The sequence below is a fragment of the Syngnathus floridae genome, chromosome 20 (assembly GCF_059516105.1).
Source record: "Syngnathus floridae isolate MCC-2025c chromosome 20, RoL_Sflo_1.0, whole genome shotgun sequence".
Taxonomy (NCBI): Eukaryota; Metazoa; Chordata; class Actinopteri; order Syngnathiformes; family Syngnathidae; genus Syngnathus; species Syngnathus floridae.
In genome coordinates, this window is record NC_142432.1 from 3807589 (window position 1) to 3823319 (window position 15731).

General features: G+C 40.0%; 1 protein-coding gene across 2 annotated transcripts in view; it reads left to right on the forward strand.

Moving 5' to 3' along the window:
- LOC148380835 (guanine nucleotide exchange factor VAV3-like) overlaps nucleotides 1-15731 on the forward strand; it is a 29424-nt gene that overhangs the window by 3192 nt on the left and 10501 nt on the right. For both annotated transcript variants that reach the window (XM_088363663.1, XM_088363664.1), the window contains exons 2-17: nucleotides 3418-3534; nucleotides 9243-9301; nucleotides 9379-9444; nucleotides 10195-10303; nucleotides 10486-10587; nucleotides 11061-11129; nucleotides 11216-11319; nucleotides 11394-11493; nucleotides 11653-11748; nucleotides 12886-12954; nucleotides 13035-13121; nucleotides 13192-13277; nucleotides 13560-13692; nucleotides 14859-14968; nucleotides 15038-15139; nucleotides 15217-15308. In XM_088363663.1, the coding sequence (XP_088219789.1) occupies nucleotides 3418-3534; nucleotides 9243-9301; nucleotides 9379-9444; nucleotides 10195-10303; nucleotides 10486-10587; nucleotides 11061-11129; nucleotides 11216-11319; nucleotides 11394-11493; nucleotides 11653-11748; nucleotides 12886-12954; nucleotides 13035-13121; nucleotides 13192-13277; nucleotides 13560-13692; nucleotides 14859-14968; nucleotides 15038-15139; nucleotides 15217-15308 (1501 nt within the window). The remainder of the gene's footprint in view (nucleotides 1-3417; nucleotides 3535-9242; nucleotides 9302-9378; nucleotides 9445-10194; nucleotides 10304-10485; nucleotides 10588-11060; nucleotides 11130-11215; nucleotides 11320-11393; nucleotides 11494-11652; nucleotides 11749-12885; nucleotides 12955-13034; nucleotides 13122-13191; nucleotides 13278-13559; nucleotides 13693-14858; nucleotides 14969-15037; nucleotides 15140-15216; nucleotides 15309-15731) is intronic.

A 15731-nucleotide genomic window follows, 5' to 3' on the forward strand; every position in this document is an offset into this window, starting at 1 on the left:
AAATTCAAGAAGGCAAACATCCCAAAAACAAAAACACCTTATAGAATAAATTGCAAAGCCTCGTGCATCTCTTATTGATCCCATGGGGGACATTCATGGACAAAGCAAAGTGATGGATGACTTTTGTCAATATCGGAAGTGGGAATTCCCTTATTGGTGTAATGAAGAATCGAAGTTGTACTTCATTGACAAACCTGTACAATCGAATAAAAATAAAAAAATCGGTGAAAGGAATTAACTTTACCATTGTACATTGGATTTTCAATCAGCTAAAACTCCATGAGTTCTTGTCACAAACTGGATTCATATCACACATAGTGGCCGTAATTCACATCCATCTACTAGTGGGGGTTGGGCTTTGTGTAGAAGTGAAAGTGTGTGTGTGAGGGGGGTCATAGGGGTTAAAAGTAGGATTTCATGGAAAATGGCTTTGGACATATTTATTGGCAGCGTGGGGGAGGTGGCATGCTGGGAAGTGTGCGTGTGTGTGTCTCCTGATTGTATTAACATGTAGAAAACCGAGAAGCATGGAGAATTGTATATTATATTTATTATCTGTTGACACAACAGCACGTACACATCATGTATATATTTGAACAGTTTGATGCTCGCTGATGTATAAATGAGACATGATGTTGCATGGAAGCGCCGTGACAAGCTTTTAGTTGCCACGATCGATTTAACAATCGGATGGCTTACATTTTGGAGGCGGTAATGTCCCTCTGCTGTTAAAAAAAAAAAAATACGCTGCTGGTGAAGTGGTTGATTGATTCTCAGTTGTGCGGCTCTAAAACTGCATTAACAAATGGAATTGATCAGTCTTCAGCTTCTCTCAATTCGAAGAAAGCCTCTCAACCAAAAAGTCAACTCGAAAAGGCTTCAGCTCACATTGACCCTGAAGCGTGCAAAGTCAAATGTAATGTCAGGCCATGTCTCTCGGGTCCCTGCAGTGAACCCGGCGCGGCGAAATAAAAAAAAACGGTTTTATCAGCGTCTTCGTTTGTGCAGCACCTCTCATTTCCTGCTTAGACGGGCAGACAAAGACTCATGTCAAAACTGCAATCTGGTGGCTTCAACTGTCTGTCACATATCAGATTAAAAAAAAAATCATATAGGATGTAAGTGGCCCAAGCTTAATTTAGCTCCACAGATTGATTTCCTTAGACAAAAAAAGAAGATAGATCAGATTGGCACGCTAAAATCGAGACAAGCCTTTAGCCGTGCAGCCATGCAGCGAGCGTACACAAACTGGATTTCATTACGCTCGACAATACGCGCAGGGGCCATAAAAAGGCTTCAGCTTGTTGCTATGGAGCTTGGACGTACGTGTATGATGGAATACATAAGCGGAAACTGGATCTGTATTGAGGACACAAAGCATATAAAAAAAAAAAAAAGAGCAGCAGTGAGACGACTTGACTCTCAAGCCTCGTTTCGTGTTTGATATTCCAGATGCTTGGGCTAAGATTAAATAGAGTGGTGGGATTTAAAGCTCTTTACACACTATTCTTTATAAATGTTGTGTTTCTACCTCCCCCACCCCCCGTTATGAAATACAATAAGACCAACAGAAGTCTTTATTCTGCTTTGTGGTGGTAATTTTAATCACATGATGGATTGATTTTGAGGTTGCACCTGCATGATGCTTTTGTGAATTGTTCAATGCATTTGAATTATTATTTTTTTCAATGCAAATTCTAATCCTACACAAGAAGTGGAAAAAATAAAGAAGTGGCTATAAACGTCTTTGGTCAAAGAACCAGATCAAAGATCAAAGTTGAGTCATGTTAACCAATCACCTTTCAGTTCATCGTCATGTGACTGACTAAAAAGGCACTCACTTAGAAATAATATAACATTTTGATGACCAATTGCTAAGGAAGGTGTTTTTTTTTTTTTAAATCTGTGGTTTAGTTTAATTTTTGCCTACAGATGCCTCATCTTTTGCGTTGGAGATCAGGTCACTTCAAATTGGTAAGACTAATGTCATGAATATGTGATCACATTATTAAGTGTGCACTTAAAGGCAACACGATCTCCCTAGTTTATTTCAACAATGCTGGTTTGTTTCCCGAATCTCAGGAGCTTAGCTTATTTCTTCGACAGGTTGCTAACAGTTCCTCCGAATGAGATGTGTTCATATTGCTGCAAGATGTTTGTCTAAAATATTTTTGTATTTTCCAACACAGCACGACTGCCATAGCCAAATCCTAACAAAAAAAAATAGAACAAAACAATTAATCAACAATGTTATTTATTTTTACTTTTGCTGTCTTACATTGGGTTTACTGCCAAAGTTCTTCTTCAACTTCCCCTCAACTGTCCTCAGCTCGTTGCAGCCGGCCTGACACACTGTGCTTCATGAGTGCCGCGTGAAGCTGCTTCCCTTAGATAATATACAGAATCCCCAGAGACTCTCCAGAGACTGTAGGCGGACAAGATGTGCTTGTCTGATAAAATAGACTGATGTGCACAAACGTAAAACATTCAATAATACAGTTGCAACTGGTTGCTCATTGGTTTAGGTGCCGCTTGATGTCTTCAGAAGGAAATCCAGTTGGAGTATTTCATATTTTATGCATCACTTGGAAAAATCTCATTATGAGGGAAGGTGCGCTGTGAATAATAGAATAATGCCGCCGCTTTTCTCCTTCAATGGAGCAGTGTTTAGCTCAATTTGAAAAACACACGTCATTTATATTCAATCCCGTGTTCAATTATACATCCGATTCTTGATTTGATCTACGACTGCGCAGTGAACTGTTCACATCGATTCGTTGTGGAATGCACATTTGCTCATGAGGTCATCTGGCTAACCTAGTCCCATGAGTGTGGGTGGATAGTGATGTGACAAAAACATCACTTCCTGAAAAAAAAGGTCTTTCATCAGCACGCTCCTCACTTCCATCCTGTATCAATTACAGGAAGGATAGCGGCCGCAAGCCAGCGATACTGCATGTTGGCTAACGTCACTCTGGTGACACCTTCCCCTTCCCTGGTTTCCTTAAAAACACTTATCATGGTCTGAAAGAAAGGTTTTGGTAAATCTTGATAGTCTAATTCATTTTTTTTCTCAATTCTTTAATACGTTTTTTTTTTCCAGACCCAATACCAGTGCGAGTTATTCAGTAGTTACCGATACCAAGTGCCGATACCACAAATATTTTTACAATAAAAATATTGATAAGCACAATAACAATGCCAGTCTTTTATTCTTCTAATTTCTAATTCTAAAATGATCACATTTGCCGCCGTCGCAAGTATCGATCCCTTGAAATAAGGCAGGTACCGATACCTGGTATCGATACTCGTCCATCTCTACTAAAAATGAAGTTACTTGATCTGTAGCTCTGCTAAAATAAAATTATTTGTAGATGTACACCTCACACACTGATAATGTTTCTCTTTCCAACGTAGTTCCTCTGCCTGAAGAACATCAGAACTTTTCTGGCGGTGTGCAATGACGTATTTGGCATGAAGAAAAGTGAGCTGTTTGAGGCCTTTGACCTTTTTGACGTCAGGGATTTTGGAAAGGTAAGTGTCCAAACAGGTTCTGTCTACTTGCTTTTTTTGGGCAGTTTATTTGTGAATAAATAAATGAACTTTGAAGTAAGCAGCAGCATGACAAATTGGGAAGAAAACGTCGAAGCAAGCAAGCTGTCTTTTTTAAGTCTGCAAAGTCTGGACAAGGATTCATTAATTTTGATAAGGTTGCTGACTCTTTGCTTGGAAAGTTCTTTGACAAGCCTCAGGCTGACCCCAGCTGGAATGTCCCCAGGAGGTTTAATTAGAAATCTTTAGGCCTGGAAGCCAGCACGAGTTATGAAGTGTTTCGATTTTTGAGCCTGCTAGTTCTTTATGATGAGGCATAGCCTACATGCTTCAATATTTGTTGATAGAATCAGTCCTTAATGACTGCAAATATCAAAAACAAGTTCTCCAAATACGGTTGATAGCTTCTACATCTCGTTCTTGTGGCATCTACGTGATTCAAATACAAATGCTGTTTTTTTTTTTTCTCCTGTGATTCCATTTGGCTCAGGCAGAACATTTTTGATGACTCTCTTGAGTGACTCCTACATTGCCCCAGAGTAAATTTTACATCTCTGGAATTAGACAGCAAGCCGGGCAACTGTGATGCTCGCTTGGCTGGATCTGCAGAAGCTAATGGAGCAAGGAGCAGCCGCAATGGGCTAAGCTGCCACTCACCTGCTTTTTTTTTTCGTTTTAAAAATAGCTGCCTTGCTCCCTATGAATTAAATATCAACTGTCTTGTTTATTGTAGCGTTCATATAGTGGTGGAATCACAGGAGAAATTCCTCCTGACCTTCAACAGCTTTAAAAAATGAAAAAACAAAAAGACAAACTAAAAAATCAAACAACATCTGGTGTACACATCTTGCCTTGAAGATACACGAAGGGTTTCGAACTACGGCGTTCCTCAGGGAGCGGGAGATTCAAAGTATTTAGGAAGCTTGCTCATCATGTGACCTCATTTGTGACTCGACACGTGTCGTTGCAGCTTGTTTTAAAACAAAAAGCTGAGCGGACATTTCCATGCTAGGTGTTGACAAGTTGCTAAGTTGTCGGAAAATAACGTGTCATGGATTGACCTGAAGACTTTCTGTTCCTCTTTTATAGAAATTCAGTGTTTCTCTTCTGCTTGTGTCATTCATTCATCTTTGACAAATATGGTTCTAAAATCTGGATGCAGCCTTTTTTGTGGAGTCAGTAGGAAAGAATGTATTGGCAAAATACAAGTGACCCTTTCAGAGCAGGGGACACAATGAACGCATGAGCAACTTGCAGGCCGGTTCTAAAAATAGCACACCGGTGATAGGATATTGTGACTTCCAAGGAAGCAGTGACAAAACAGGATTGATTTGCATTTGGATCTTGTTAAATCATTCAATCAAGACATGGAAGTGCAAAGCAAAAAAAAATGAAAGTGAAGCAGGAGCTGGAGGTTTATTGATTCCTTATCCCCCCCTCAGGTATCAGTTTAACTAAAGCAGCGAGATATCATCCGACCTGCTCCCCCCCTCCCGTTGCCCTTCAGCTGTTCTCTAACCAGAAGATTTGTGTGACCAGATATTATCATATGTCATCTGTGTTAATGGATACTCTAAGTTTCCCTCCCTCCACTTTCGATCTTTGCACTTTTTTTTTTTTTGCCTTAGCTACTGCGTGGGCTACATTTTCCTCCACAGCTTGTACTGGCCACGCCGGATTGAGCAAATAGCATCGAGCGTGTCGTCATTTCCATTTTCCCTTTGTAAGGATTATAAATTTGGGAATTTTAAAATTTGATAGAAGCTTTATAGTCGCAGTGCTGCGAGGTTTGTGGATAATTCATGGATTCGCACGGCGCTTGCATTTACTTGAGTCACACACACGTGTTGGCCTTCGTCAAGCGTGAACGCACGCACAAATGTGCAAAACGTCACACCAAGTCTCTTTTTTCATTTTGCTGAAAATACAATATTTTCACCATGATGCTCATAGTTTGTTTAATGAACATATTTCCAAGTTGCGCAAACACGTTTCTGTGAATTATGCATGTTTTTTGGCATGATTTTAGGTCAAATAACCAATTATGCTACCCGTGTTGAGTCAAGTGACTGAACAGATTCATCATCCATCCGTCAGCGTGTGTGCGCTTTGCTGTACATACAATACGAGTTGAAAGGAAACCCCCCACTGAGTTCCCAACATTAAAGCTGCAGGGAAGAGAGAGAAGATCCAATAAAAAGTACTGTTTCGTACCGAATGTGTATTTTCAGCTTTTCTCAGTCAAATAACAACCCTGAGTCCTGGATAGATTTTTGTTACATTTTGGAATGAGATGTCAAAAGTGCAGTATAAACAAGGAGGCTGAGGCCCAATGTGTTTTCTGGCACCTTGGTGGGAAGGCAAGATTTTTTTACTCTCACTGGTTGTTGTGTCGAGGATGCATGGCAGATTATTTCTAGGCCACCGCTGGGCCCCGGCCAGCCGGTGAAGCTGAGCCACCGTGGACACGATCAAAGAGTACCAAAGGATGAAATGCAAGACTCCAAACTCGTCTCCCTCACCTCACTGGCCTACTTTCTGACATCTTTTTCCTCCATGTTACATTGTTTGTCCGATTGTGGCGAATACATTTCACATTTTTTTAAAATCCTCGATGAAGTGCCGAAAGCGGCATCTGCCATCACTCCGGTAACAATTCATAAGGGTGTTTATGATATTTCAAGGTATGTTTAGTCTGGAACATAAAGATTTCTGGAGCATTTATCTTTTTTCCAGATGCTCAACGCTCAGCCCCCCACCCTCCCCTTTCTTCTCCTATATTGCTTCCCAGAGGTGGAGGTGGAGTAGGTGGATGCACTCCACAAGAATGTTCAGAAAATATCTCACCTCATTATATACTGTGTGGCAACCAGCAAAACATTTCATTCCTCAAATTTACATAATGAGCTGTACATTTTCAAGTCAGGTATGCCACCAAGCCTGCATACTAATTTTACAGTTTTGTCGCACCTATTGTCTTCAAGTCACATCATCTCCCGCCTCTGTAAAAAGCTATAAATACACCATTTTGCGTATTTCTAACGGATGCGTGGTTTCGTTTTACTCTGACTCAAATGATTCGAGTCATTTCCAATTGTGCACAGCTGCGTGACTGGAAGTAGGCAGTGAACGCTTGTGCAGTATTTAATTCTTCGTGATTTCAACATCCTTAATGGAAACGATGCAACCTTTTTTTTTTTTTAAATTGGTATTAATTAAGGACTGTTAAGTTCATGTTGCATTTGGAGACTTGACACGGTTTCTCATAAACATGTGTGACATGTTGATGTTGGCAGTTGTAAGTTTCCCCTCCCTCCAGCTGTCAGCAAGGTGAAGATTTGGAAGATCAGATGTGCTACTTTACGCATCAAGGCCTCAAGCCGTGCTGTAATATCAGCATAACCCAGTCGGCGTGCATGCCAAAATAGTTTGAAGCTGTGTGTGACCCATATGTGATATGTTCATGAACGCTGTGGGAGAGCGAGAACAATTTTTGAAGACGTCGCGGTTATTCGGTTGACTTGAGGAAGATCACATGACTGAAGTTAGACGACGACTTTGGAGTGTCTTCAGCTTCCATTGGGACGGATCTGTTCCAAGCATTTTCTTCTGGAAAATTCATTTCTGAACATGAGGAAACCTGTGCCAGTTGTTGAGTCATTAGTATCGAGTGACAAAACTAAATCGAGGGAGGATCGTCACGGCAGGTTTAGTCGAGGTGTGAGGTGGCTTTGTCGAGGAAATTACGTTGGCAACGAGGACCGAGGGAAGACGTGCGCTGCATTCCAACATCTGTATATCCAGGCTTGCTAATTATGCATTACTGGTGTTAATGAGCCATGGCTTTGATTGCCAAACATTAGCTTGCCTCTCTCTGAGCTTATCAGATTTTTATTGGCTTCTCACTACGTGGACTGGAACTTGTACACTGCATCTGTCAGACAGACGTAGACAAGTCTTCACCAAATGCTTGTTTGCAAAAGTTTAATTTTGGAACTAGAATTGAATTGATTTGCTCTCAAAACAGCCGTTTTTTCCTTTTTTCAAACATGGCCCGCAAATTCAACACAGAGAGTTTCAACTCGTGTCAGTCGTTACGGCGTCACAAAAACCGCAGTGGCTTTTAAAAGCCAAGTCCCAATGTTTGTTTTTGTCAGATTCAAGAAGACTAATATCCCAAGTGCTGCGTAGATAACTTTATGAGGAATTAGATTACAGATGATAGACGCTGTGTTACATAAGACGGAGAACTAAGCACTGGAGTCAAGCGCATTTGATGTTAACACCTTATGAAGGTGCTTTCACACCTGCTCATTTTGTGTGCTTGAATATGTCCTTCACAGTTTGGCTTCTAGCTATCTTTAAAAAAAAAAAAAAAAAAAAAACAGGTCATACTCGAGCTCGACTCTTTTTTGAAAATGTAGGGCGATACGAGTTTTTTTATTTCACTACAACAATCTCCAACTATGACAGGCACGCGATTTTTATCAATGGCCCCCCACTTACTCTAGGAAAGAATATAATATGTAATTATATTTCTAATTAAAAGGTCGAAAACGTTAGAAAGGTAATCTACTCAGGTAATTGCCTGATGTTGTGAATTAAAAATAATTAAAGCACCCGGATTAAGGTTAATGATTTGAGCTGATATCATTGGTCATTCATATGCAGCTTTAAAGACTCGATGACTGTGATTTTATATTCTTAAATCTTCGACATCCTCATGCCATGGACTAAAAGGCAGCAATTATATTTATTTTTGCTCCGCTATTTGCACCCACTTTTTTTTGGCTCCTCAATTCAAATTCACTGCCACTTGGATTTCCAACCCATCATTTACTTTAGTCAATGTTGATTGGACACGTGTTTTTTTATTTTATTTTTTTTATAGTGAGATGTCCAGCTACATTCTCTGGCCGTGTGCAGATGGTCACTTGTGTTGCAAATATGTGTGACTAACATAGTCAGAGAAGCTGAAGGGCGACTCATCACACTGGAGCGCCTCCAGTCTTCTGTTCAGCACACATTGGATCTTGGTGAGCCAGCCAATTGGCCAGCCTTGACTATTTATTGGATGGAATATAAAACTAAACTGTGAGCGTGAATGTTTGACACCCAGTGAGAAAAAAAAAAACATATACTGTATAATACCTAATCCAAACTTAGCAATAATCACTTTCGGTACCTTTTTATGTTTCATTAAATGGGTGACCATTTAAAGTTTGCCTTTTCTTTTTTGTGCGATTAGTTAGTGGTAGAGAACAGGAAAGAGCCAGTTGTGTTGATCGGTACTGATCTGTTGGAGCACCCCAGGGCATGTCTCTGTCGTGTCAGTGAATTGATGACCTATAAATGGCTGTCTGTGGCTTCTATGGCTACAAACAGTATTGCCAGAAAAAAATAAAAACATATGGGTGATGACTCAATCATCTAGCCATCATGACATGTACTTGCATGGCACTGTCATCTCCCATTGGGCTTTTTTATTTTTTTTCTTAAAATACATATGTGGTAAATTATTTTGGTAAGCACATACCATTGACACTGTTTTGAAGAGTTTGAAAAGGCTTCCCTCTAGTGTCAAAATGTGAGAATTGCTACCCTCACATTCTTGTGCTTGAAATGATGCTGACAATATTCTTATGAATTATCTATAAATAATTATATTCTTGTTTTCATTTTTGTTGCAGGTTATGGACACACTTTCTAAGCTGTCCCTCACATTGATTGCACAGCAAACTGGAATCAGGTATGGTTGCGTTTACAATGTTTTTAGAGCTCGATAATATAAAGTGACTGAAAAGTCTATTTTTATTTTTTTTAAAGGTCTTTTCCAACTGAAGAAAGTGTTGAAGATGAGGATATCTACAACCACCTTGAAGACCTCATGGAGTATGTGTCCTAATCATATATTTTTCCTGCTGCTGTGGCTTCGGGATCAGTTTTAATTCAACATTTGGTGGATTTTTAAGAATTTCCTAGCATGAAATAATCTAGGTTTTCGCCTCGAGGGGAATTTAGTCTCCCTCCTACGAGCGACAGCATGCTGTATGGTTGAGGAACATTTGTTGCCTGGGTGATGACTGGAAGGCAGCCAGTGCCACCTCAGCCTGCTTTTTTATTTTTTTTTTTCATGTAAAGCTTGCGATTTGACCGTCTGCTCGTTCAACCCGTATTCATCTTTAATTTCAGCCCTCACTCAAGAATTCTAAATTTGCATGTTAATTGAAAGCCTCGACAAATAGGTTCATCCTCAAGTCATGTCCTTGTTTTGTCCTGAGTAACTTTCTCCAAAAATCACATGGCGCTTTTCCATCTATTTTGGAAAGCAAATAAAGACTAAAGTCAATATTATATTTTATAATCCACCTACATAAGCGAAAAAAGGCTCCTGGCACAATTCCTTCCAAAGCCTTCTAAGTGCAAAGCAGCAAAAGAAGAAGATTTGGAGCACACTGACTAATATGGATTGTGAAGGTTCTTAAGATAAACATTTTGGGAGGACTCTTACAGCTGCTGGCAATGTGTCTGCTTTTTATTTATATTTGACACAAATGATGCATACATATTTTGTCCATGCATCATTTTCAAGTTGTGTTAAACTCATCTGTGGTTGAAATTGAAAACCAAACTGTGCCGCAGTGAAAACGGGGTGGAAGATGAGGAGGATCTGTACGACTGCGTGTACGATAACGAAGAGGGCGGGGCAATCTACGAGGACCTGATGAAAACGGAAGTGCTCGCTCCTCCGGTAAGTCTTTTTCTTACATCACATCACTTCCATATGGGGAAATACTTTCAGTGGAATTCATACTGGGCCTAAATTGCACAATATTAATCCAAGAGTTGTACTTTTTTTTTTTTTTAAGGCAAACAATCCAACTGTGTCTGGAATTTATTCAATTATGAACACTTTATGATTTATGTGTGCAGGTGTTACAGAAACAAGCAGAAATCGACATCCGAAGTTGCTGTTTAACAGAAATCCGGCAGACTGAGGAGAAATTTTCAGACACCCTTGACTCAATAGAAAAGGTACATGTGGTTTTTTTTATGTTTTCTGGTATTTGTATCCAATTACATTAGCGCTTTTCCATGCTAAAAATATTGCAAGATGGAGGCTGCATCTCTTCCCACCCATTCAGCGCCGCTTGTCTCCTCATTCCTGTTTATGTTCAAAGCGCGAAAAAGACCCTCCTTGATTTCCCAGTGGAGTGAAAGCACTAGATGACTTTCAATATGAAGCGGATGGTGTAATTTAACACGCGCTCGCCCGCTGCTTTGAGGTGACTAGGAGGTGGAAGTGTTTTCCGAAAGGAAATCATTAAATTGCAAACTCTGAAAATGAGATTATTGTCATGGCCCAGACGCTGCGCCTTGTTTTCGCTGACACCAGCGACTTTGCAAGTTGGCAGTGTATTGTAATGACCTCTCGCAAAATGATTTGCCCATTTTTATTCCAGCGGGACCAGTCTTATTCTCATGCCTCCACTTTCTCTCTACCACAGAACTTTATGACACCTCTCACTATGTTTTTATCCACGGCCGAGATAGAGAAAGTGTTTGTTAATATACCGGTAAGTCATCATCTTCTTTCTTATATTACTCAGCATATACTCGACTTAAAATATATTCAATATGGCTCGTGTACTTGGTCTTTCAGGACTTGGTGAAAGTCCACAAATGTTTACTACAGGAAATTCAAGACTCAGTCCAACACAGAAGTGCCCAAAATCTTCACCAGATCTTTATTGCTTTCAAAGAAAGGTTCAATATTGACATTTTTTTCCACTCAAACTAGTCAAACGCTGAGATTTTATGAAGCTTTTGTTTTATTTTAGGTTGCTAATTTATGGGAAATACTGCAGCGATGTCGAGACAGCCATTGCCACGCTGGACAGTATATGTAAAGACAGAGAGGACGTACGCATGAAGCTTGAGGTAAAACAACAACAACATATTTTTAGTCAATTATATTTCCAGTAAGCTGTTTCTGTTAAACAGCCAAACAGCGCCTCCGTGTGTATAACTTAAGAATTGCATGATGTCAAGATAAAACGAGTGTAAATACTAAAAGATTTTTTTGTTTCATTTTTACAGGAGTGTTCTAAAAGAGCCAACTATGGCAAATTCACTCTGAGGGATCTGCTGGTGGTTCCCATGCAGCGGGTCTTGAAGTATCACCTCCTTCTGCAGGTGCAGTGCTCTATTTTTTCTTAAGTGCATCCAATTTTTTTTTATACCATTAAGTTTCCAAATAAATAACTGTCATTAAATGACTATTTTCTATCAAAATAGAATTGCACATTACTGACATACTTCCTGAGAAACCCCTTTCACTCTTGACCACTAGAGGCGCTGCTGTCTACCTTTCATTTTGTACTGTAGAGGAGAGAGATATTTTGGGGGACACTGGTTTCACTTTCACAACTCCTCCACTTTTGTTGCATTCATCTAAAGTATATATTCTGCTGCTCCTTTATGGACCTCGCTTTATATATTGAGGAACAACCTTGCAAGGTTAGAATCAGTCATACTTAATAGCAGTGGGGCTTGCTGTGATATGCAGTGACGTATGAACCCTTGTTAAACTTCTCCCAAAGCATTTATAGATGACATTTTTTTTCTTACAGTGTGAGTTAGTCTCTCCTCTGAGCTTTTCTGTGTTTCATATTCTTTTCTCTGGCTCACCACTCTTTTTCCCGTGGCCTCGCTGAGTCCAATCATGATTATCTGTTCGTACACTCCTTGGCCTGTATCTCTGTAGATGCGTGCAGGTGGAAGCAAGGCTTGATAAATAGAACTCTGCCATCTTGCCAGTGATAATAATAATGTCCCGGTTGAGCATGACTGACATCGGGGATTTGAGCAGTGCAGAGCAAACGTATATATACATATCTCCGTCTGGGATTCATTGTGTGTGTGTGTGTGAGAGAGTGTGTGGAGGACGTTTTTATTGGCCTGGAAGAAGGACATGCATGGCATCCTTCCTTATCCTCCACTGCTGCGGTCTAGATGTCTTGTTTATGCTGCGGCATGGCACTGGCAAGCAATTTTAGATACACGGTTTCTCTCAAAAACGCACACACACACTATTGGATTTTTTTTTTTTGCACTAACCTTTTCCATTTTATATCAAGATCCAACGTAACAAAGATTTTGTATTTTCCACATTCACTTTTCCATGTGCAATCTTGTGGAACATTGTTTTTGTTCATCCAGTGACTCATCATGCAAATCACTTTTTTTTTTTTAGGCACAAAAAGCAAAACATGTTTTCCCCGTGGACCACTTTGGAAGTTTATTTATTCTAACTTGTTTCCCTTCCAACAGGAGCTTGTTAAACACACTCACGATGCTACAGAGAAAAGCAATCTACGGAAAGCATTAGATGCCATGAAGGTATTTTTTTTTCCCTATAACCTATCCAGATATTAATATGATATTGCTTACAAGCATTAATTAATACTTGTTGCGTCCAGGATTTGGCCCAGTATGTCAATGAAGTCAAGCGAGACAACGAGACTCTGCGAGAAATCGATCAATATCAGAAATCCATCGAAAACCTTGTAAGCAACCCACTTCCACAAAATAGATCTTTTTTTCTATTCAGTTCATTTTGCTTTGTCCCTTGTCAAGAATCAGCCTCTGAGTAACTACGGGAGACCCAAAGGTGACGGGGAAGTAAGGGTGGCCTCAGTGGACAAACGTGCTAAACAGGACAGGTGAGATATCTGCATGTGTACTACTTGATTGATATGACAAAGGGAACTGAACAACTCCAAGTTCCTTCAAGTGTTGCTGCTAAGTCACGTATATCTAGGAATATCAAAATGGCCATTAATTATTGAAAACAGAATTTTTCCTGTAGCTCTTGTACTTAATATTTTTTCCATGTAGTCATATAAATTAAATATTTGAAAAGGTGCCGACTTGACAGTGATATGCAAAATCATAAATGCAATTCTGAAGACCCGTGTTGGCAACTTTTTTTTTTTAAACCCCAGGCATATCTTTTTATTCGATGCCGCCGTCATCGTTTGCAAGCGACGAGGAGACAACTATGAAATGAAAGACGTGATAGACCTGCACCTCTTTAAGGTCACCAACAACCCCACGTCGGACAAGGAAAGCCGAAAGGTTTGTGGCGTCAAAGTAAACAAGAGGACACATTTTGCACTCGGGCCAAAAAAAAAAGAAATACTGTTTGTCGGTGCCATTCTCCTCCGCAAAGCTGCAAAGAGCAAAATGACAGTTGACATTTTGATAAACAAAAGGTGTGGCTGTGTTATTGAAAGCAGTGTTACTTTCTACAAATTACTCTGTCGTTGACCTTTCAGAGTAGGACAGCTTTGTTTCTTTTTTTTTTTCTATTCTGATGCAACAAAGTTGGCAGTTAAACAAACACTGCTTTTCAACAAATCTGATTGCAATCATTTGTTTTCATGTTCCAAGTCGAGTAGTTTGCCAAGGCGGCACTGATAAACAACATTTCATGACCAAACTCAGAAAACATGACTTCAAAAACAATGACGAAACAGAATAAAGGAAGCCAGGGAGCTTTTATACAAACAAATTTCAAGTCAACAAGGTACAGCTGAACAAGAGAGTGGTTGGAGGGAGCTGATTGGTCGACACAAGGAACACACCTGAGGTGGAGACCGATTGAAAGAACCAAAACATGAAGAAAAATGACATTCAAATCAATGCAAATGTCTACAAACACAACATTCTAACACTATTACATGCACCACATTTTGTAAAAATGAATAATTTTAATCTAATACTTAAGATATTATACAGGTTGTTCTTTTATCAGTCAATAAATTTTCTTTTTCTCGTCCAATTCCTTAGCAAAGCAAAACTTCATTATTATTATTATTTTATCAGGAAAAAAAAGTCCCAAACAAAGCAGGAGCTAGCTACCCTGCTTCTCACGACCATCTTTTTAGTTAGTTCTAATAAAATAAAAACATATGGCGAACCGAATCCAATTTTGCCTTGGAGTTGTTTGCCAGTCTTCTTAAGTTTCAGCATGCTGTGCTATGGCAGCGCCATCTCACACTTGGGTTCTTGTCTTCATGGTCTTTATCTTTGGTGCGGCCCTCCAAACCTTTCCCCTCGTTGTTCGGCCCCCCCTCCCCGCCCGAGGCGTAGTTTTCTTTCACACGTATCTCTTTGCGTCCATCTGTCTCTCGGCATCCCGTCCTCGCTCCTTATCACTTTGTCTTTCGCCATCATTCTCACTCCACGCACGTGGCCTTTGTTGTCTTCTTTGCTCTCACGCATTTCACTTCCCGTTACAGTGGTCCTACGGATTCTACCTCACGCATAACCAGGGCCAGAACGGCTTTGAGTTCTTCTTCAAGACCAAAGAACTGAAAAAGAAATGGCTGGAGCAGTTTGGCATGGCCATGTGAGGACTTTGACTTTATGACCTCCTAGGACCCAAAACAAAAATTAACGACTTGTCTTTTTTATCTAGCTCCAACATTCATCCGGAGAATGCCACCAACAATTTCCATGAATTCCACATGCACACTTTTGAAAGAATTACCTCCTGCAATTCATGCCACATGCTACTAAGGTAACAAGCCACACACCATAAAATCTCCGAATATATATTTTTTGGGGGTTAATATAAAATATCTTATCTGTCTACAGGGGCATATTTTACCAGGGCTACTTATGCTCCAAATGTGGTTTAGGAGCACATAAAGAATGCCTGAACCGTCTGGGTTGCTGCGGAAAAACAGGTGAGCTACCTTTTCTCCACATATGCAAATATAATACATTCCAATTTAGCATGGTGAGTAATTAATTGTTTGTCTGAGATTTCTTGCAATGTCATAGCTCCAAAAAAGGTTATTTGAGGTGGAACTGGGGGGAATTCACGGCTTTGGAGCCTTAAACATGTCCTTAATTCTAACAACCAAGGTCAGCCACATATTCAATAAGTGCTTCTAATACTCATTCAAATGCTCTTTTGCTTCCCTGGGAGGTTTTGACACACAACACTAAAGGCAATGTCACCGTGTGTGCACTTGTAGTGCTCCCCGATGCTTAATAATGTTTTTACAGAGGAGCCTTCTTTAAAAAAAAAAAAGAAAAAACGTTTTATTGTGCCCTTATTTTGTCTGCCGCTCAGCTCCCTGTGCAGATGCCATGGTTGTTGTGAA